The sequence below is a fragment of the Vigna radiata genome, unplaced genomic scaffold (genome assembly GCF_000741045.1).
Source record: "Vigna radiata var. radiata cultivar VC1973A unplaced genomic scaffold, Vradiata_ver6 scaffold_83, whole genome shotgun sequence".
NCBI classification, from domain to species: domain Eukaryota; kingdom Viridiplantae; phylum Streptophyta; class Magnoliopsida; order Fabales; family Fabaceae; genus Vigna; species Vigna radiata.
The window spans coordinates 1-22,023 of NW_014543268.1; the positions used below are offsets into that span (position 1 = coordinate 1).

The window sequence follows — 22,023 nt, forward strand, 5'->3', positions numbered from 1 at the left end:
TTTTTTTTTTCAAACGAACTAAAAACCTCATCCAACTTAAATCTTAAGACATTAGGTGTATGCATCTTTGTTGCTTATATGGAGCTTATTTGACACTTCAACAATGTTTCCCTTCTTATCCACTAAATTTGCACGGTGATCCGTCAGCTTTTCATTTTTTCCATCGAAATAATACCGACAAGTGTTTGTGTCGTTTTCTTCCAAAGATTGACAATATTTCCACCTTTTATCAGTACTGTTACTGGCCTTGAAGTTTGATGGTCCTCAACATTAGTTGACTTTTTAAAAAAGTACTGACATGTAACATACAATGGAGAAGCAATATATCAAAGGGAGGACCCTGGAGTCAAAAATGGAAAAACGAGTGAACAAAAAATAATCAAACTAAGAGGCAATGATGGCCATAGAGAACAAGGACTCAAATAGAATAGAGAAATGGAAAAGCGGTGGAGAGGAAAGGCAATAGAGTGAAACAAAGTAGCGCAGAAAGGAACAGAGAGGTTTCATGACAAAATTTGATGGTTTGTTCACTAGATACAGTTTTCATAGCTGTTTGGTTTTATTATATAGAATTGGAGAGGTCATTCAACCTAGCTTGTGTGTGGAGGTTATTCAGGTTCCTCTCTTGAGAACACAATAAACGGTTTTTGAACAGTCAAGACTCGTCATTTAATTTTTGTTTTTTGAAAAAATACAATGCCTTTTTTCCATGACCACCAAGATGTGCATCTCAAAAGCCGTAGGCTGCAGTATAAGCTCACAATGTTGTTAATATTTGGTGTCAAACTGCTGAAATTCTGTTATCATTATGCTATGGCCACTATTAGACAACACTTATTAGCTTGGTAAATGGGTGTTCTCTTCCTTAATGCAAGGTCAAATCCCAAACGACCAATTAAATAAATGAAGACAGGTGCGCGGTTGAAATTTACCCTTCAATTTTCAGAGTTAGTATAGTCCCCACCCCTTCCTCAAATGGCACTATGGTTTGTGACAAAACAACCCTGATGGTCTCTTTAACGTTAGAAGTCTTAAAGGAGTCATGTGGTTCCTAGTTTTATATTTCATCTGCATTATAATGGATGGATACTTGTAGCTGCTTACTAATGTTCATTAGCCTAAGCTTTCCTGCACTTTATACTGTTTTATGTCTTTGTATTATTATTTTACATATATTGAAAGATCAAGTTGCATTACTAACAGAAATAGAGTGTGGAAGAGTTTGTTAAGTTCTAAAGTGATAATTTAAATGAGTGAAATGTATGTGTGTTTTTGGGTGAGTTTACAAAATTGATTTTAAAATGAAGTGATTTATATGTAATTTTATTCTAAAAAAAATTCAGTAATAAAACTTACTATACTTTTTTTATCTAACCAAAAGCTACTTAAAGTTGTTCCTACATAAACTTTGTACCCAAACTCAATTCCTTAACTGAGACAAAACATGTAAACAATTATCTAAATCACATTAGCTGATATTTTAACGCGACTTAAGTAATTCTACTTGAATCTAAACGCGCACTATGTGAATAAATAATAGGATGAAATAGTCTATTGGGTCTTTGAAGGTGTATGTCACCTTTTAGTCAGTCCCTAAAAACATCGAAATAAAAAATTAGTGCCCTAAACTAAGATTTATTAGCTGACGTGACATGTCATATCTAGCCTATCATGCCAATTTGAGAACAAGGTGGTAGTTGACTTAATATGTCGCATAAACAAACAAACAGTATTTAGAAGGACCAACATAATTTTGAATTTTGATGCTTTTAAAGATTGACTAGAGAAGAATACGTATACTTTCAAATACCTGAAAGACTAAGCCTGAATAATGATAAAAAACTAAAAAGCTGTATGTTTAATTCTCCATTCCCTCTTGCCTAATCCTGCATTGATAATCTGTATAACTTTAATCTCTTAACTGTAGTATATATTTTGATCCAATCACAGGGAGAAAGAATTAGCTGCTGTTAAGATAAATGCAGCGGATGTTGATATAATTGCTAATGAGCTAGAGGTAACTTCATTAGATTGTTCATAAATTCATCTAAAATTTTTATTCCGATGGTTTGACATACTTTTATTATTGTTTCAATCAGTTGGACAAAAAGGTTGCGGAAAGAACTTTGCGCGAGCACAAAGGTGATGCAGTTGCTGCCATTCGGCACTTGCTTCACTAGAGACGTGATAACGAACAAGTGTCAATGCTTCAGAAAATTACTATGCACCAGCTTATATTGTTTTTCATTTAAATTGAATCTCAACCGTATTCTGGTCTAATTCATTCAGAAATCATAAATGTATTGTTGATTAACTGTACCTCTCCTCTACCTAATCTTTTCTGTGCTATAAAAGTAGCCATTATCTAATGGAGAAGTCCTTCATGAAGATCTCCACGCGTGTCTCATACACATGCTTGCTCGTTAAGCACACAGTTCTGTCAACTTGAAGCCCAGCATGTGATTTGTTCAAATCAAATGGTAAAAAGAGCCTTGCTTTTATGTGCACTTGTGAAATTGTGGTGTGTAATGCTTGTGCGAATGGCATCTTCTGTTTTGTTTGTTACATTCAAATTGATAAAGCTACATTTCGGATTTTTGCCATTGTTTCTTGAAATGGACAGTGATGGGATGGAAGTGTCCACATTCTGTGACTTTTTGCTTATTCATTAAGATTCCGATAAATTATGTTACTGGCTCCTTACAATGCCAAGGTCCCCCACCCCCACTCTATGGTACCTTTCCTTTCCCTGTCCATACACCATAATAATGTCTTCAGAGTTATTGTCATCCCACATTTTGTTTGTAACCACTTTTTTCCACTTTGCGTAATAAAGTTACAAACCATATTCCTTCAATAGGCGTTGTAAATTCACAAAAGGCCGATGCATCAGTAATGGTAGCGATTCAGATTAGGGGCCAGTTATTTACCTTTTCTTACATTGGGAATTTATGCAGCATAATTTTTTAATTATTTTTCATCGTAAAGGCAATTTTCGATTCAAAGGTTAGGTTTTTCTGCTGATGTTTAAAATTGATACGTAACGATAGTTGGCATAAGAAACAAAAAGGATTGAGACATCCTATAAATTGCTCTAGAAAGTTGGATGTGTCTCCTTTGTTATCCTCTTCACGTGATTTTATTCGTCGCGTCACATTTCCACTCGTAAAATAAACTCAGCCATGGGACAGAATAAAGTCAAGGCTGTATATATTGGAGATTGATTAAAATTTTTATTTAAATGAACTCGTGAATTTTAATATTATTTTTCAAATATAAATCATGCACCGTATTTTTTTTATTGTAGTCATCTTAGCAATTATACTTAGAATAATTTCTATTGATGATATACAAAATCAATGTGAAAGAGAAATTGAACTCATATTATAGAAAAAGTATACTTATGAGTGACTTTGTAATCTAACATTTGACCATTCGTATACAATTGTATTGTATAGTCAGACCAGTATGTTTTCTTTATGTTCACAAAAGTGGCTGAATAGCCAAATTAACGTTTGAAGAATACAAAGTTGGTCGTTTTCTTGGTTGGAAGATGAAAATTGCAGTCAAACATTATGAAGTATATAGTTTAATCTATCAAGCGAATTGGGTCTCATGTTGAATAAATTGATATTGGATTCTAATATTTATTGTGGCCATTGGTCAAACAAAGTCGTCATGAGACGTAGAGAGTGCTGCTTCAACAATAATCAATAAATTCTGATGCACAATAGTTTCTAAAATTCTCTCTTTCCACTATTTTCTCTCATTCCCCTGCTGCTTCCTACACTGATTTGTATTGTTCTTTCTCCCAGACCTTCTATACAACTATATGCGGTACAAACATTTTCCATATAAATACAAACCTATCCACAATACTTCAAACATATAAAGCATTACTAGCAAGTTTAAGAACTTCTAAGGTGCCATCAAGGAAATATCAAATGACTAAAAATAGTTTGGTAATCATTTTCCTACTTGTATGATGATAACTGGACAAAAACTGATGAACCAACAACGCTGCCAGACTCCAAAACCAGGTATTTGTACCAACAGGTTTACTCATCATGGATGTTCTGCATTATATATGACAAAAGGTCCTTATGCACCAGCTTGTAGAGATAAAGAAGAAAGAAGCTCAAAGATTGTGGCTATTTGCTAGAGAACTCCTTTTGAGTGCCTTCCTCGGCAGATCGAGCTGCCTGTAATTGAATTGCATACTGTCTCTGCAGTTCTCTAAGTCTTTCGACCAGTTCCTGGAATGTTGGTCGGCAAGCTGGATCACTAGAGTTAATAACAAACTAAAAAGTCAGTATGAGTTGGAAATTGCACTACACTTTGTTTCAACATCACAAAGAAGCATAACTGCTAATCACTAATGTCTAACATGAAAACTCTAACAAGTGAGTAAATTGTTGATCAGAATTCATGGTCACAGACTTTCAGCCTGTCACCATTATGTAGATACTGGGCAGGGAAGTCTCCGAAATGCCAATAAAGAAGAATAAGAGGAATATGAGAGAAATAGAATGCTGCTATGCAGTACTTAAACATAATATTTAGCATATTGTCACTCTCTACAACTAAATGATCTCCATTTCTCAAATAGTGCAATAGCATCTGATTGTGACAATAATTTTGCCATGGAAATTCAGGGCTACTGGGAAGAAATTAAAAAAGTGTATGACAGAGTAGAAAAGATGAACACCTGTGCCAGCAGCTCTCAATTATAGAAGCCCACTGTGGATCAACATCTTCTGGAATTTCTAGTCGATGGTTCATAAACCCTACAGCTCCAATAACCTACAAGAATCCTAGTGAAACTGTTCATACATGGACTCATTGGGCATGACTAGTAGACAGTGAAACATAATAACAGGTATTGGAGCAAATGATGATGATAAAGACTGTCACTCACTGTTGTCTTCTAAGAATATTTGTAAATTAAAAACTAGATTAGTGTCGACATGAATAAATTCAAAGTTCAAAAACCTAATTCGAATACTATGGTAAAATGGTTTATAAGCAAGCACTACATTTAGTGGAATAACAAACATAACAGTATTAAATATTTCAACTAAGAATATTTTAACTATCACATCATTTTTTATATCTGTTAACATTCATGGTTCATGTACACATTAAAACTATACCTGCATTGGGTTGAGAGTATCCCAAGGAATCTTTTCAGTTGTGAGTTCCCACAATATCACCCCAAAGCTGTATACATCAGACCTAATGGTCCCATGAAGCAGCAAAAAACAATTCGAAGTGGGATTATAGTAAGAATATGAGAGACGGGGAGAGGGAGGGAGGAAGATAAAAAGAGAGAATGACAGAGAGCATAAAGCACAATTACTTCTCATCAGACAGTTCATTACGAAGAACTTCTGGTGCCATCCATTGAGGCTACAAAGCAGAATGAAAAGTGGAGAATCAGAAACACTTTTGATACTAAACCCTATATCCTAAACCACAAATGAAAGCCTACCGTTCCTTTCCCTGTCTTAGTAGTGAGATATGTTTCATGTTTAAGACGGGAAAGCCCAAAATCACCAACCTGTTTTGCCAACAAAAATTAGGATAGCCGCGCTAAGTAAGAACAAAAAGAAGCTGTAATTCCTTAAGCCCTCAACTGAATGAATACAACCAATCATAAAGAAAGTAAAAAGATAAGTAACGAAACCTTCACAGTCCAATTCTTATCAACTAGAATATTTGAAGACTTCAAATCTCGATGGATGATGGGGGGGTTGCAATGATGAAGATAATTTACACCTCGTGCCTATAGAAAGAGTAAGCATACACCATTGCTTCAATCACAGTGATAGAGATCCTTTCTAGGATAACAAATTGAAGTTGATGTCAAAATCTACTAGTATTGCTCCAAGAATAGATGTCTGAAATGATTAATAATATTGAAAAAGGAAAATAGGGAAACAAGAATGAACATGCTGCTATTCCTCACCAAACATCAACATCACAAGAATAAAATGTAATTACTTAAAACAAATAAGATACATCGATACAGGAAGAGATGTTGAATATAATACTGCTTTTAAGTACTCACAATATCTACGGCCATATGAACTCTCCGTCTCCGCTCTAGTTTGGATGTGTTTCTCTGAAGCAAACGAAATAAGCTTCCCCTGAATAGATAAAACATAAACGAATGCAACAATTATCAGCACAAAAGAACATTATGTGACACAAGAAATTGAATCAGAATGCTCATGATACTGAGTAAATCAGAAATAGAGCACAAGACAAACCGGGGGAGAAACTCTGTCACGATGCATAAATGTTGAGGTGAAGTCACAGCCCCCATAAATAGAATAATATTTGGATGGCGAAGTCTTTTCATGACAGACACCTGATAACAGAATACATTGTCAAATCAATGGTATACAACATTATTTTAAGGGACGTTCAGTTAGTCACTGGAAGTAAGGAATTTTATAATTAATTTGATTGAAAGTAAAGTGTTATCAATCTGCATAGTTAAGGGGTTATTCCTCAAGTGATTCAAATCAGCCAAGTCTCGTATATCAGGTTTTCCAAATCTAATAAAGATTATCTTATTGTGTAAAATCTGTTAAGGTAAAATCCATAGAAGATAGTCTATTATGGTCTAATCAAATTTTCTCTCCTACGTATGGGTCACCATAGCATTCTTTATACACAAGCTAACTTCATCATATGGATAAACTTTAGCTCATTTTTCATTTCCTAACGTAACAAGTAAATTAGACTTCAAGACATTACCTCTTGTCTGAAGGACAGTAGCAAATCATCTGAATATTCTTGCTTTGAGAAAACCTTGACAGCAACATCCTGCAGAAACATGAATATATATTTGTCTGATGATGCACAAACTAAATTTCAATTGAAAACTTTAAAAAGGACTTTAAATTTGTCTGATAATGCATACAAAAAACTTCAACATGTTAAGCAAGATGAACTTTAAAACAGAAATTATAGGAAGAGAAAAGAACATACCGATCCATACCACAGAGCATGATAAACAGTTCCACAAGAACCTGCAAACCAACAACAGAAAGGTAAATAGAAAACACTCAAGGTGATATAGCATGCCAATGGACAACAACTACTGATCACTATATATTTTTTGTTTCACAAGAGCATCAAATTAAGGTGAGGGGCCTTATAAAGAAGCAAACAAATTTCAAAAGTATAAATTCTGTATACAGATAGATATATCAGCATTATTAACAAATGCATGTATTTCTATTGATGCATGGATATTGTCAAACGAGAAAAGCTTATTTTCTCAAGCATGCGGCTTTGGTAAAAAACATGAGTACCTTGCCCAATTTGTTCTCCAACTGTCAAGTCCTCCCACAAAATTTCATAATCCAAGCAATCGGAGTAAACATCCACTTTATTATTGGGAGCACAACTACTACCACTCCCGCAGCTGCTGGTACTACTTGTGCTGTTAACGTTAACAAACGAGGACCAGGATCCTGAAGCCTCATTATTAACAGGTCCATTGCTTTCGCCTGCCTGGCTTTCTGGCTTCAACCCAGAAGACAGATTCTTCTGATTAGTCAACTCATTCTCTTGATCAGCCTGCGACCAAGGTGAAGCAGCTTGAACATTCCTTGCCTCAGATCCTTCCTGATCGTTTGCCTTCCAAGGCCATGACAATGTTTTCTTTTGGATCCATGTTTCAGCCTTAGAAGTTATGATCTTGTGAATAGGTTTTCCTTCACTCTGATCATTGGAGTCCCTCATGGTTTTCCCTTGGGATTTCTCTTCAGCATGAGAAAATAAACCAAAAGGAGATTTTAGCACATCTCCTCTGGGAGTGCTAGCTCCACTGGAATTACCATCTTCTCTCTGGTCAGAAACAGCAGAGTCCGACAAACTATGCTCAGAATGACGACTTTCTCCGCTTCCACCTTCACGATTGACACTAAATTCTCCTGTCCTCATTCTAGACTTAACTTTGTTACTCACCTTTGAAGCCTGATTTTCCAGTTAGAAACATCACGACATGCTAAACTATACACAAACACAGAAACACAAAAGGCACAAAACTAACCAAATTTGAAATTTTCGAAGCCAGAGCAACTTGAAGTGGCTGCTGAGAGTCAAGGCCAAGTTTATCTGAAATGCTACTCCTACGACCATTGGAACTCGATACAGGTTCTGCACTCTCTGCTCCTAGAAAGGGAATTCTGGATTCAAGAAAGGGCCGTGAATCACAGGAGACACAAATAACCCCAACCAAGCTTCCATCTTCATCATAGAAAGGTGTATTGGTTGACACAGCATAGAACCTATCGCCTTTCTTATTCTTAACAGGGAACTGCCCTCTCCAACTCTCTCCCATTTTGACATGCTTGAACACATCATTGGCCAAACCAAAATCCCTACGATCCACAAGCATCTCAATCCCATCCCGCCCAAGAACCTCTTCTGCTGCATAACCATACAGATTCTCAGCACTAGGGTTCCTGCAAGATGATGATCATCACACAACCCCACAAAATAAAATAAAAAAAAAAAAAAACAACTTTTACTTCAGATATGCAGCAAAAACAAACACCCCACATGACCAAAGTTGACGAGGTATAAAAATAAACACTCACCAGTACATGATGCGACATTGAAGATCCAAAACATGAACAGAGTGGCCCATTGACTGCAAGATATTGAGATACTTGTTTCCATTTTGATGCAGAGAAGAAGAAGAGGGTTGGTTAGACGTAGCAGCACCAAACCTCGAATGAGACCTGTGGTTTTGGAGGAGCTGGAAATTGGACATTTCTTGCTTGAGGTGTGCGTGACCCGCTTCTAGCCGTTCTATCTTTCTGAGAAGCTTTTCTTCATCTTCTTCTTCTGGGGTTCCCATTTCAGCAATTCTTACTCTGGGAATGCTACAAAAAGACTGAGGCTTTATAAACTTCACATTCAGGGTTTAAGAAACAAGAAGAACACACAAACAAGCGGTTTGCAACTATCTAGAGTCAACAGACAAAAAACAACATCTTTTTATCTGTTGCAGTTTTCGCTTCTTATGTTATGCAAAAAAAATCATCATGGTCAAGGACCACTATTTCCAATTAATCTCTTCAAATCTACTACAAAAATTAAACTACTAAATATTAACAGTAATTTATTACATACCATATCATAGTATTCAAAATTCTTAGGTGATATTCAACTCACTTCTCTTTAATATACAAATTAAATAATATTAATCATTTCATTATAAAATCTTTTATTTCGAAAACTGAACCTGATTTATAAATCAGTCAAATAATTTGTTCAAAGAAACTTCAAACCCAACTTCAAAAAATCGATCAAAAAACTGAAAAACTGGTAAAAAAAGTTATTTATATTTCAATTAAAAATTGTGTAAGAATACTTTTTAATACATTAATAAATATCTAAAATATTTGTTTTTTTTTACTATATTAGATTTAGTTACCCTCCGATCAATTAACTCACACTTAAAAATGAAGTACACTTTCTGAGCTTCATTACATAAGTTTGGTTTTTCTTTTTCTCATGAAGTCATTAATGAATTCCTATCTTTGGTTTTTCTTTTTATTTTTTCATGACTTATAACTAAATCCTTAATTAGGATATTGATTTACAAGAATTTAGATTTAATACGATAACATTTAATACGTGTTTATAAGTATATAGTAAATCAAAGTTTTAAATTTTGACAGAGTCTTGAATTATGAGTCACTTGTATATAATAAATACAATTTAATTTTTTAATTTTCTTTCATGACAAGTTCACCCATTAGGCTTTTTTTTTTCGCTTATGACAACTGAAAGTTAGGAAACGAATAAATGAACGTAGTGATAAATACAAAATGTTTAATCGAAGAAAAAACGAAACAACTTTCCACACTTTGAAAAAGTGTTCCACCACAGGAGAATATTATTCTATCAAACAAAAAATTTAATTCATTAACTCTAAATAAAACATTTAATGTTTATTGTCGCATAATAAATTATTAAAATATATAAACATAAATAATTATTAAATATTCAGAAATACATCATATTATAATTTAATAAAACGAATAATTAAAATATTAAAATAGTAAAAAAAATATTTTATTAATATATGTTTTATATTAAAAAATACATAATTAAAATAAAAAATACAGAAAGTAATAAATAAAACTAAATTAATTACTTAAATTTTGATGATTTATAGTAATACAGTTTTATTCTGAAATATAAGTTTTTATTTATTAAATTTATATTTATTTTAACATTAATTTATTTATTTTTTTACATTAAATTATTTATAAATTTTACTTTTTAAATATATTAATATACAACTACATTTATTCTATCACATACATTAAATTTATTACAAACTTTTATTTTATAATTCTTCCATCCAAACAATCCCTTTTACTCTCACTTAATCCAAACAAAGCATGTATCCTGGAATAAAATAAATTGCAGATGCAGAAACAGAAACAAAAATTTAGATAATAAAGATAGATAGATGCACATATTTTTCTATCAAAGAAAAAAGCTATTTCCAAAAATACAGGATAAATAACCCAGCTTTTATTACGGAGTAGGAAGGGATTTACAGGCAAAGATGAAAAAAGAAGTGGAAAGTTGAAAAGCAACACGTAGAGGGCAACCCTCGTGGGAGACTATAATTTTACAATTATATGCAGACTTTGAAACTCATTCGGTGTAAGCAGTTACTATTAGAACAGAAGAGAATGCAGTTCAATCCAACAACAGATTGGAGTTCACTGCAGCTGCTTATGATCAAAGCATTTGCTTGAAAATTTTGACAGGGACTCCACTTGATCATGAAGGTGTGCATATTGGCGACACAGCATTTCATCCACTCTGCCATAACTTTATCAGTAAGACTAAGGTTACATTTAGCTACATAACAAGAAGCCACTCTTGCTGTACCGAACAAGTTTTGTCAGGGTGCAACAGTCCAATTTGGGATAGCTACACAAATCAGCCTGTTCAATTCTCGTCCCATATGTTGCCTTGTTAGGTGAGAGCATAACTTACGACAACAAACTATCTAACGGTCAGCATGAGGGGGCAGGGCCAGGGCTTTTTGTTTAATCTTATAGCTACAGAATACCTGTTTAACCCTTTTTAGAGTTTTTCCGCGTCACAGGGAGTTCAAGAAGAATAAAAAAGTAGCACCGTTCTGCTTCCCTAATATACTGGACTTCTCCGTTCAGTACCTTTAGAATCTTCCTGCTCATGCTCAACCCTAAACCTTCTTGACTCACCCACCGACTGTTATTGAACATGTCCTGAATCAGTTCAGGAGGAAGACCTTCACCAGGACATACCATTCTTCACAAAAGAAAAAATAGCACAGTTTATTAGCTACTATCTACTCGAAAATACTAATAGCCATGTAAAAACTGAATATATGGAAAAGCACCATATGGTCAGTACTAATTTATAAGTTGCTTGCTACATGTATACATTCAATAAGCATTTAGCTAATACCAGCATTTGTACTTTTTATTTTTTTTTTCCTCTTTCTTTTTGTTGGATAAGAACATTGTTTTCTTCTGCGAAATCTCTTTCCCAAAAAATATGTGGGATGACAACAGATCAAAAGGCAAGTCAAAAAGCATAGGGATTATTTTTTTCAGTAAACCACAAATTAGTAGTCAGATTGCTAGTTAGTTAAGATGGAAAACTAAGATTCTACTAAGACATCAATCTACCAAGGCCAAAAAATTCAATTATTGAAGTCATATTGAGATTGAGACAGGGTTGAGGCTCCTGTAAACATTTAGTTGAGGTGTTGCTTATCATCTGTAAACACTTACCTGCAAACAAAAATAATGAAAATAACATGATCACACCACAGTACCTAAATTCAGCATGGAGAAGAGTGAGCCCATCCGATATTTGTTTTATTCTTGGATGAACATGAATCTCTACCCAACCATCCGGAGATGGTGCATAGCGCACAATATTCAACAAGAAATCAGCCAACACTTGTTGAATTCTCAATTGATCACCATAAACAGCCAATGTCTTGATTTCTTCTGGAATATCACAAATCAACTGTAAAGTTCTTTCTCTTAAAAGTAACATTACTTGGCTGACAACTGCATTCATGACATTCCCAAGCAAGAATTCCCCCTTTTCAAGCTCCAAGGACCTAACCCCAAAAGGAAAACAAAACATGATCTTGACTTTCTCTAAATAAAATCAATACAGTAAGTTTATAGGGATATTAAAGAAAGTAAGCATACTAAAGGAAACCGAGACAGCTAAACATGAAATGAAAGTATCAACCCACTGGCAAAGATGGTATATGGAGATAGAACTAATTATTGACATTCACAGATGCCAATTCCCCATATTTGCACATCCTAGTGAGAAGGGAGTGAATACGATTACATGGCAAACACGTGCTTTGTTGTCTGACGTAATCTATTTACATCGTCATAGAAGACAAATGAAGTTGATATACATTATTGATGAACATGTAATAGAGTATTCACGAACTACAAGATATTGTTTTACGTTAGCAGATGAAAGCAAAAATTGAAAACTTCAAAGCATATTGGTAAAACACAGATATGGTCAAAGTTAACTCGAAAACACTTTTAAAACTAATATATTACCTTAAATAATGCAGGACTTTTGAGTTTCATTCCGACAATTAAAGATTCTTCACTTTTTATCTCTCTAAAATTGGAAATCATTGTTTTTAATATATACAATCTAGTCATATTAATCAAAATGTTAAGTGAGCATCTCATTTGGCATCCTGGTGCATGGGATATAATGTCTGACACCTCTAATTTTAATTTTTTTTTCATGATTCTTAAAACGAATATTTATATTTTGAAATGAATGTTAGAGATAAACATTAATGATTTAAAATTTGGAAGGATGAAAAATAAAAAGAATTTAAACAAAGATAAAAAAATTAAAGGCATCACAATTAAAACATTTATTTTATTGGAAATAAAAGCATATTTAACCTGTTTTTTAATCATTTATGTTGTTTCTTACAAAAATAATTGAAAACAGAAAACATTTATCAAAGTACATAGTTCTATCGGGTCTTTCAAAGGGGCTATATAAGAGAGATGAAATAAACTTCTCTATATTTTAAATTATGAACTAATTTCTAAAATTGATTTCCTATTAGCTTTTTCAAAATCTTACTTTTGTCTAGTAAGCCAATTTTAGTTTTAGTTTTAGTTTGTAGAGAAATTATTTTTTTTTCTTATTTTTCTCTTACCGGAGTAATCACGAAAAAATCTAATCCAAACAGGTCTATTGACATTTTAGTTACAGTACGGAGGAGCAACAATATTCAACATTAGGACTAATTTGGTCCCCTAGACCCGTGTCTAAATAACATTAAGCTATCACATTTCAGTACGATTCAGCTTTTATTTTTAGCATCTACTTCAGCCCATTGCAAGCTTTCATGTGAGGGATGCTGGATTTATATAGCAAAATTGTGTTAATCTTTGCATTATCTTTCAAGACAACCAAAAGGTTTTAAAGGATTGCTTAGAAAACTTACCCATCATCGATGCTTTCAAGATCAATGTCGCGTATTATCTTTAACATTTGCTTCTCACAGGCAGCACTGGTCTCAAGAAACTGCTTTTGCTCATCGGTCAAGCCTGTAGCCTCCAAAAGAGAGTTCGTAAAGCGTATGCCACTTAAAGGATTCTTCACTCCTTGACTAATATAAGCTAACTCTTTCATCCTAGCAAAGGAAGTTTTCTCTTGTTGTCTCTGTGCCTTCAGAGCCTGTTGAAGTTCAGGACTCACAATTTGCAAAAAGCAAAAAGCCCCAATGATCTGACCATCCATGTTAACTCTCTTATTTGCAGTGAGGAAAGTTTGTATATACTTTCCATGCCGATCAAGAAATGAAAAAGGGAATTTGTCTGTATCTTGTCCACCAAGTGCATTGTGTAAGACAATCATAAACTTTGTAATTGAATCTGAACCCTTCAACGGACAACAACTACCAAAAACCTCCCCCACTAACATTTTCCCAATGACATCCCCACGTCCCCAACCTGTAAGTTTTTCCATGGCAGTGTTCCACTCTAAGCAACATGCGTTATCGTCCGATGCAAAAATCGGAGGGATCAAGGGATTTGGACTGTGCACAATAGCCTTATAGTCACCTTGTATGTTGATGAATTTGTCCATCACAATTTTTTGACCAGTAACATCCTGACCAACAAAGCACACTCCAACTATATTATTTGTATAATCCTTGCTTGAGCAAGCATTCACCACAACAAAAACTGCCTTATTTTGATGTTCAGGGCGAAATGTCTTCATTTTTATCTCAACATTCTTATCTTCTTCACCTGCACTAATTAAATTCAAGTTATGTGATTGTACGACTAATTCTGAATACCTCATTTCTCCTAAAGCCAAACTAGATGTAGTTTATAGGAATAGGTAACATTTTACTTCTAAGCTCATTGAAATGCGTTCTGCCTCAATCAGTAGTTAGAAAGTAGGAATGTGGAATGAGAAATCGAGTACATTTTATTTTCTAAAATATCTTAACTTTTTTTTATATCAAGCAAGAGTAAAGATTTTCATTCCAGAATCTACACCTTCCCAAAGTAGCCCCTTACACAAACGAAGCATAACCTAAATACTAAATGACAGACTGCTAACCAAAATAGGATGACACTGGATTGGACTGTAAATATTTTCTTCTTTTTCCCTTTAACAAGCTTTGCACCGTTACACAGTTGAATTTTACGCCTTCCCTAGGTTGCAGTTGTAATTGAAATTCTAATAAATGAAACATTAAGTGCAAATTGTGCAGAACAACGGATAGTTCGTGCTTGAATATTTGTAGAAGAAAAGTTAGTTATATCGTGATATGAAGTATTACTTTTGGGGTGCTGCTGAATACCGTTAAGTATATGAGCACCCGCTAAAATTCAGGCTATCATATTTACAATACAACTTTGCCAAACAAAAATGGTTAGATTGGCATGGTCTCCCAAATGGTACAGGGTTCTTCAACCTAGCTATCTAACATACCCAATAAAATGGACCAGAAAGGTAGAGTATTAGAAACAGCACCTTTTAAAGCACGAGAAAGAAGCTTGCCCACAGTTTCTTCAGACTCCTTAAATACAAGATCATGAACCAAGGACTTCCCCATAGCCTCCTCAACAGCAAGTCCTGTCAATTCTGAAACCTTTGCATTCCAACCATTTATGTGGCCATCAATATCAACCGCAAATATAGGAGCGGTGGCTGTTTCTATCAATCTAACCATCTCTCTCGCCACAGAACTTAGTTCATCAACCCCTTGCAACTCTAGTTCTGCCACACGGGGATCCACAACAGCCTTAGAATTGATATGCTCAGTATCTCTAAACGAGTCACGTAGAATAAGCTGCAACGAGTGAATTGCATCCATTTCCGCATTCTCCCATGGCAAGCTGCGGCTTTTCACCACTTCTAAAAATGCCTTGAAAGAAGAACGGGGATGCATTCTCTGCCCATCATCCTTGTCCTCGGGATGATGCTTTGCACCACCCCACTTGATCTCTTTTCCCGTGTGCGACCTGAACCAGAAAAGAAAATCCTTCTCCGTGATATAAGCAACTGCCATCCCACAAACCGCATCCCCGAGCAAGGCAGCACCAGGATATCCAGCATCAGCAAGACTATCAGTACTTAAACCAGTCGAATCTCCGTGGAAGGCCAACAACCACTCAATAATATCCCTTATCTGAGCCTCAGTTGGAGTCACACCTAACGGATAATAATTCCCTTGGTAGTAAAGAGCAGCCCCATCACACTTCACCAAGTCCATAATACTGGGACTCTGAGTAACAATGCCAGTAGGCGAGTCCCTGAGAAGCATGTCACACAACAGAGTCTGCGTCCTCAAAACCCGTTTCTCCAACGATTGCGCGGCCAACTGAAGCTCCATGTTTAACTGCAGCCCAAAAGCCTGCATGAGAAACTCACAAGCATACCTCAAGGGAAAGGGAATACACCTAGCAGAAGTGTGATGGCAAACAACAAGCCCCCAAAGCCTCATCGGACTCCGGCCACCAACACCTTCCTCGTCATTTCCATTAATAATAACAGCCATGACCAAAGACGCAATAGACCCCATGTTAGCCATGTACTGCGCATGACAACCATGGGGGGCCCTGAGCGTTGACCCAACCAAACAGAGAGGCTGCATAAGAGCCTCATCCTGCACCACCCTCACAGCAGAAGCATGACAATCCACAATCATCCTAACCCTATTCTGCTTAAACAAAAACCTAGAAGCCTGAGGAATATCAGTGGCGGGATAATGCAAACCAATGTAAGGCTCCAAATCAGGCCTCTTACTCTCGGCAACAACCTCCCCATGCTCATCCTCGTGAAACTTATAAACCATAACCCTATCGTACCTTGTCAATTCCCTAACACTCTCAACAACAGTATCACACAGAAGCTTAACATCACCACCGGGGAGAGACTGCAACTGCGAAATCGCGCGCACGGCGAGCTTCTGCGACTGAACGGCACCGGCGATAGAAAGCGCTGGGTCCTCCGTCCGCGCGGGCTCCAAATCGATGACGATTCCGACGTCAATCCGGTGAAGGATGCCATAAAAAGGCTTACCGGAGGTTCGGGAATGGATCCAGATAGGGTTCATGAGGCTAATTTCACGCGCGGCGAAGGCCTTCTCGAGAAGAAGGGCGCTGGAGTGAGTGAATAGAGCGCGGACGTCCGCACCTAGCGCGAAGGCCTCGAGCTTGTCGTCGATAGAGGGAACGGACTGCGGCGTAATGCCGAGCATGTCGCGCGCGTTCTCTGAGTATCCCAGGATTCTGAAGGAGGGCTCGTCGACCGCGATCATGCAGCCAAACGGCTGGATGAAGCCGCCGCGCTGGATTTTGAGTAGATACGCCGTTATCTGCTGCTCCGGAACCGATTCCGACGTGATGCGAACCGATTGGGAGTAATCGAATGACCTCCCAGACTCGCCGGACTGCTCGAACACCGCGTGCAGCCGCGCGTCCTCCGTGTACTGCGCGATGGCTTTGCTCATGGAGTCGATGTTGTGGTGGCTCGGCTTCGTTCGCGAATTGTGAATTTGTGGCTGCGGCGGAAGCGAGGAGTTCTCTGCTCCGCTTGCTGAAGCCATTGAAGTCGACAAGGCGCACCCAAAAATTGCCTCTATCACTTGTTTTCTTTTTCTTCTTTTTGTTAATTATTTTTTCTCATAAGGTTATGTTTGGTTTGTGAAACTCTCTTAACAAAAGACAGTGTGAGTGAGTGAAAATAAGATAAAATAAATAAACAAAAGAGAGAAGAAGAAGCTCAGAGTGACAGTGGCAGCTTCAGCATTTTCTCTAAGTAAGGCTGCTTTTCTTGTTTGGCGTTTCTCGTGCACGCGACGCGATTGCTCGATAGCCTTCCTCTATGTGGTCTGAAACTAAAGTTAACTTTATACATTAAATGTAAACCCTGATTAAAATATAATTTTCTTTTCTAATCAACACTCTTATCTTCTTAACTCTTGTTACCAAACGCATCGTCAAACATGTCACGTTACTATTGCATAAAGTAACTGTGCAGAGTTACTTTTTTGTTCTTTTCTAAAAAAAATCTTACTATTTTTTTTTCCTATTTTGGTATTGTGGAATTTCTTGTGGCAGAGGTTGAGTCCTGCCAACATAATTGAGAGTCAAAGTGACTGGTGGAGAGGAGGATCAAACTTTGTCAATTCTTTTTCCAATAAAACCATTTTTTTAAATTTAATTACAAATAACTAACTCCTGTCTCCATCAAACATCGCCAATTCCTTTCTTTATGACGTCACAATTCATCTCTCCCTAGATCCAGCTATGCCGTGTTTTTCCCCTCTTTCAAAATGCTTTCCAAAGATATATTTTAAAATATCTATTTTATTATTATATTTAAATTACAGGTAATTTTTTAATTCATTTTTACTATTACTAAACAAATTTATGTTAATATAAATTTGATAAATGTAAATATTAATTTAAAAAATTAATAGAAATATGTGTCGTATTAAATCATGATAAATTCATTATAATTCATGTCACACATTTATTCATACTGTGATGTATAAGAATTTCATTTTCAATTTCTCACCACTTTACATATTGGTTTATATGACTTAGATTAGTAGCTAAGATATCTTTACTATAATATATATATATATATATATATATATATATATATATATATGACAATACTTAATACACAAAATCAAATCACAATTCACGTATCATCTTAGATATATGTGAATGTGACCACAAATTTACATAGTTCTCATGATAATCATATCTACATAACATTCAAATTTCATTAATATCAATAATCACAACTGTTCAATATAACTCCTATAAATAAAAATCATAAACAAATTACATGTAGGAATTTGCAATTATAAAAACATGTACATTCAATGAGTCAAAAAAGAGAAAAAAAAAAGCTAAAATATTTTTTGGTCTTTATTTCGTTTGAAAATTTCAATTAGATTCCTAAGTTTATTTTGTCCAATAAGTCTTCTAGTTTGTAAAAAATATACAATTATGTTATTTTTGTCAAATTGATGTTAAACGCCGTGTTCGAATATGTCACGTGTCAATTTATGATATTTTCAATTTTTTTATATAAAAAGATATAATGTATGTGATAGTGTTGAAGCAACGTGGCATTATCAAAGACACGTGTTCATACACTGTTATAGGTTATTGTTACGTGATAATATCTTGTATTCAATTTAGTTTTTATATTTGAAATTTTGACTCAATTGAATTTTTATTTTTTTAATGGAACAATGTTATTTCTCTCCAAAACACGATCAAATTAATAATTAAGTCTAATTACAACTTATAATTCGTGTTAAAATATTACAATGAATTTATAATTTTTTTTATAATATTAAAAATGTAAATGTAAAAATGACACTTCTAATTTTTAAATTTTAATATTTGAAATAATTTTAAAAAAAGTGTCTTGCTTTTAGCTTATTTAAAAATTACAAGTGTCATTTTATACTCACTTTTAATAATTTAAATAAATTATAAGTTTAAAATGGATTTTTTTTATTGAAATTGAAAATATAAAAAATAATATTATTTAAATATTTTGGTGGAGTGATGTGATGTATAAATTTTAAAAAATTATATATATATATATATATATATATATATATATTAAGTTTAATTATTAATTTGATTTCATTTTGAAAAAAATATTGTTCAATTTAAAAAGAAATTGAAATTCAATCGAATTAAAAATAAATTGAATACAAGATATTAACACGTAACATCGTGCAAACACATGACATCGACATTGTCACATGATACTAATTAATAATGACCAAACACAAACCATATTTTTTAATAAAAGAAGAAAAATTAAAAAATTATAATTGTAACATGTATATATACCAACATAAATGATCTACTTAAATATTTTTTAAAAACTAAAAAATTTAATTGAATCAAATAAAAGTAAGGGTCCAATTGAATTTTTCAAACAAATTAATGAAAAAAAAGGATTTAAAAAAAAGTTTAAGTGAAAATTGGATAGAAATTAAGTTGAATTGCATTATTATTTTTGCTTATCATTACAAAAACTCAATCTCATGTCTTTTTTTCTTTCTCTCTTAAACTTGTATGAACAAATCAATCTTGCATCTTAAATCTTATGTTCTAATCTTTACTATTTTCAAATTAACTATAACTTAAAATGTATAAAATAATTTATGTAGTGATGAGCATTAAAAAAATGAAAGTGACAAAAATATGAAAAAAAAGAGTGTGTATAAAATAAAGACGAGTATCTATATAAAATTGTTTTAGATTGGATGATTAATGGAGAGATGCTTTTTTATGACATGGTAGCATATTTAAGCTAAGTTTGGTAAAGGAGATGAATGAAAAAAATGAAGCAAATAATGCCATGTGAAAAGGTGATCTGGAGTCAATTTTTGAAGATAGATAGATGAGTGATAAAAAGTAGCATTGGAGAAGGTAATGGAATAAATATAATTCTAGTACTAGTTAAGATTCTACGAACAAAAACAGTGGTAAAGAAGAGAATAATTTTATCAACAACAACAATCATAGGGTTCTAACAAATCCATTTATTATTGTAGCAAGAGTTTTACTTCAATTATTTACTTTCTTAGTTTTAATAGTTACAATGTATGAGGACTATTAATTTTCATCTTTTTCAGAAAACCAAAAAGACAGTGATCATGACGAGACAGCAATATTCCTAAGGCTGTCTTAGAAAGAGATAACTCTCCAAATCCTTTCACAGCTTTATTTATGTTAGTTGTACAAGGTTTTCATGTGCAGTGAAACTTCAAAATTATTCAAAGCACACCACCAATAATGTTCGCATTTATTTAAGGATGTCAGAGTATGATTTAATGACGTGCTTCTAAAAGTAACTCAGACGGTGTGAGTTTTGTTTTCATTTAAAAATAATTTAATAGTGATCATCAATATGCAGAATTTGTATCCATTACTGTTGCAGTTCAGACATCCTAAACTACGGCGTGATTGTAACAAAATGTTCAAACTATTAACAAACATGCACAAACTTATAATTAACTTTTCAATAAATTTTTATATAATAATAAATAATTTGATGACTTTGAAGTGTTGTGTATCATATGACTCATCAATCTTTTGTTGATCGGATAATCAATATTTTTAAAAGAATGTAGAAAAAAGATTGTTTCTAATTTTAAATTTATGTAAATCAGACGGCTTTTTATTAAACGGATCAATGTGACTATTTAAACACCAAAATTACAAATTCAACATATTTATAAATAAAAAACATTTATTGACTTTTAAGCTTAATTAGTCAATTCATTTAAAAACTTATAAATACACAAATAAGATAAGGATACACTTACATTTATTAAAAATTTAAAATTTTACTATGATAACAAATCAAACACATATATAACTTATACATAAGAGTATTTTTGACGGGTATCATCCACTTGGCTTAAAGTTTGAAAATAAAAAATTAAAGATAACTTTGTAACGGAGATTTAAGATAACATTTAAGATTGTGTTCTTATGGTAAGATTTGGGAGAGATGATTTAAATGGATTTGAGTAGATTTGAGGGTAATTTTTTTGTTGTTTTTTTGAGTGGATTTGTGGGTAATTGAAAGTGGATTTGAGGATAAAATTTGTGAAAATTAGTGTAGGATTTGATTGATATAACAGATTTAAAAAATTTGTTTAATAGATAGAAATTGAAGATTACCAAAATACCCCTAATTATTAAAATAATATAAAGTGATTATTGTTAATGTTATATTTAATTGTAAAAATGTTTATAGTGAGAAAAAATGATAATTTAATAAATTGAATATAAAAAAATACTTTAAAGTTTATCATAAAAATAATTTTAAATAACAGAATAAAATAATTAAAAGAACATTTTTTAAGAAAATTATTATTTTTTCTTTCAATACTATTTTTGCTTAAATATTATTTTTTAAGAATATAATTTAACTGTGGTATAATTATTATTGTTTATTACTAATTAAAACATATTAGTTACGTTTTTGGATTACAGAATTATGTTTTCATATGAAATAAAATATTTTTAATTTGAGATTGATTATAGTATGATGGAATTATGAAATTATAGGAGGGTAGAAAGGATATTTCGTGTGAAATACCTTCAAATCCGAGCACATAAGCGATGATAAGAAAAATAATGTATCCCGCAAATCAGCTGTATATTTTACTTTCAAATCCTCATAAGCGAAAATGATTTAATCCTCTATCCGTCTTTGCAATTCTTCGTTAACAGTGGAATCAGCCCAAACGAACATAGGCTAAAGGATTGACAAAAGAATGGGGAATGACTCTTCATTATGATTCCCGCCTCCACATCCAACATAAAATATCAAAACTTAAAATAATATTTGATATGAATATATTTGAAAATAAAGAAGATAAATGTTAATTTTATGTAA

The 22,023-nt window shown here is 33.5% G+C and overlaps 3 protein-coding genes across 4 annotated transcripts; 1 reads left to right on the forward strand and 2 right to left on the reverse strand.

The window, feature by feature from the left end:
• Positions 1–1,950: 1,950 nt before the first annotated feature.
• LOC106754014 (huntingtin-interacting protein K) lies at positions 1,951–2,692 on the forward strand (the record flags this gene model as incomplete). Its single annotated transcript, XM_014635949.1, is given in 2 exon segments — positions 1,951–2,017; positions 2,100–2,692. Coding segments are annotated over 2 exon segments (148 nt in total), but the record flags the coding sequence as incomplete, so codon positions are not given.
• Positions 2,693–3,613: 921 nt separating this feature from the next.
• Positions 3,614–9,030, reverse strand: LOC106754141 (serine/threonine-protein kinase STY17). Of its 2 annotated transcripts, none has more exons than XM_014636120.2 (13): positions 8,619–9,030; positions 8,069–8,483; positions 7,326–7,992; positions 7,000–7,040; positions 6,766–6,834; positions 6,273–6,373; positions 6,071–6,149; positions 5,687–5,785; positions 5,492–5,560; positions 5,360–5,409; positions 5,154–5,235; positions 4,709–4,803; positions 3,614–4,284 (listed from the first exon to the last, which is right to left on the reverse strand). In XM_014636120.2, the coding sequence occupies exons 1-13, from the start codon at positions 8,879–8,881 to the stop codon at positions 4,152–4,154; spliced, it is 2,163 nt and encodes a 720-aa protein (XP_014491606.1). In that variant the 5' UTR covers positions 8,882–9,030; the 3' UTR covers positions 3,614–4,151. The 2 variants fall into 2 exon arrangements, with proteins under 2 accessions (XP_014491606.1, XP_014491607.1); XM_014636121.2 differs by having other exon boundaries at positions 8,069–8,448; positions 8,619–8,826.
• A 1,510-nt stretch (positions 9,031–10,540) lies between these two features.
• On the reverse strand, positions 10,541–17,443 carry LOC106754114 (phytochrome B). Its single transcript, XM_014636074.2, has 4 exons — positions 15,100–17,443; positions 13,556–14,363; positions 11,876–12,169; positions 10,541–11,343 (listed from the first exon to the last, which is right to left on the reverse strand). The coding sequence occupies exons 1-4, from the start codon at positions 17,174–17,176 to the stop codon at positions 11,127–11,129; spliced, it is 3,396 nt and encodes a 1,131-aa protein (XP_014491560.1). The 5' UTR covers positions 17,177–17,443; the 3' UTR covers positions 10,541–11,126.
• Positions 17,444–22,023: the final 4,580 nt, after the last annotated feature.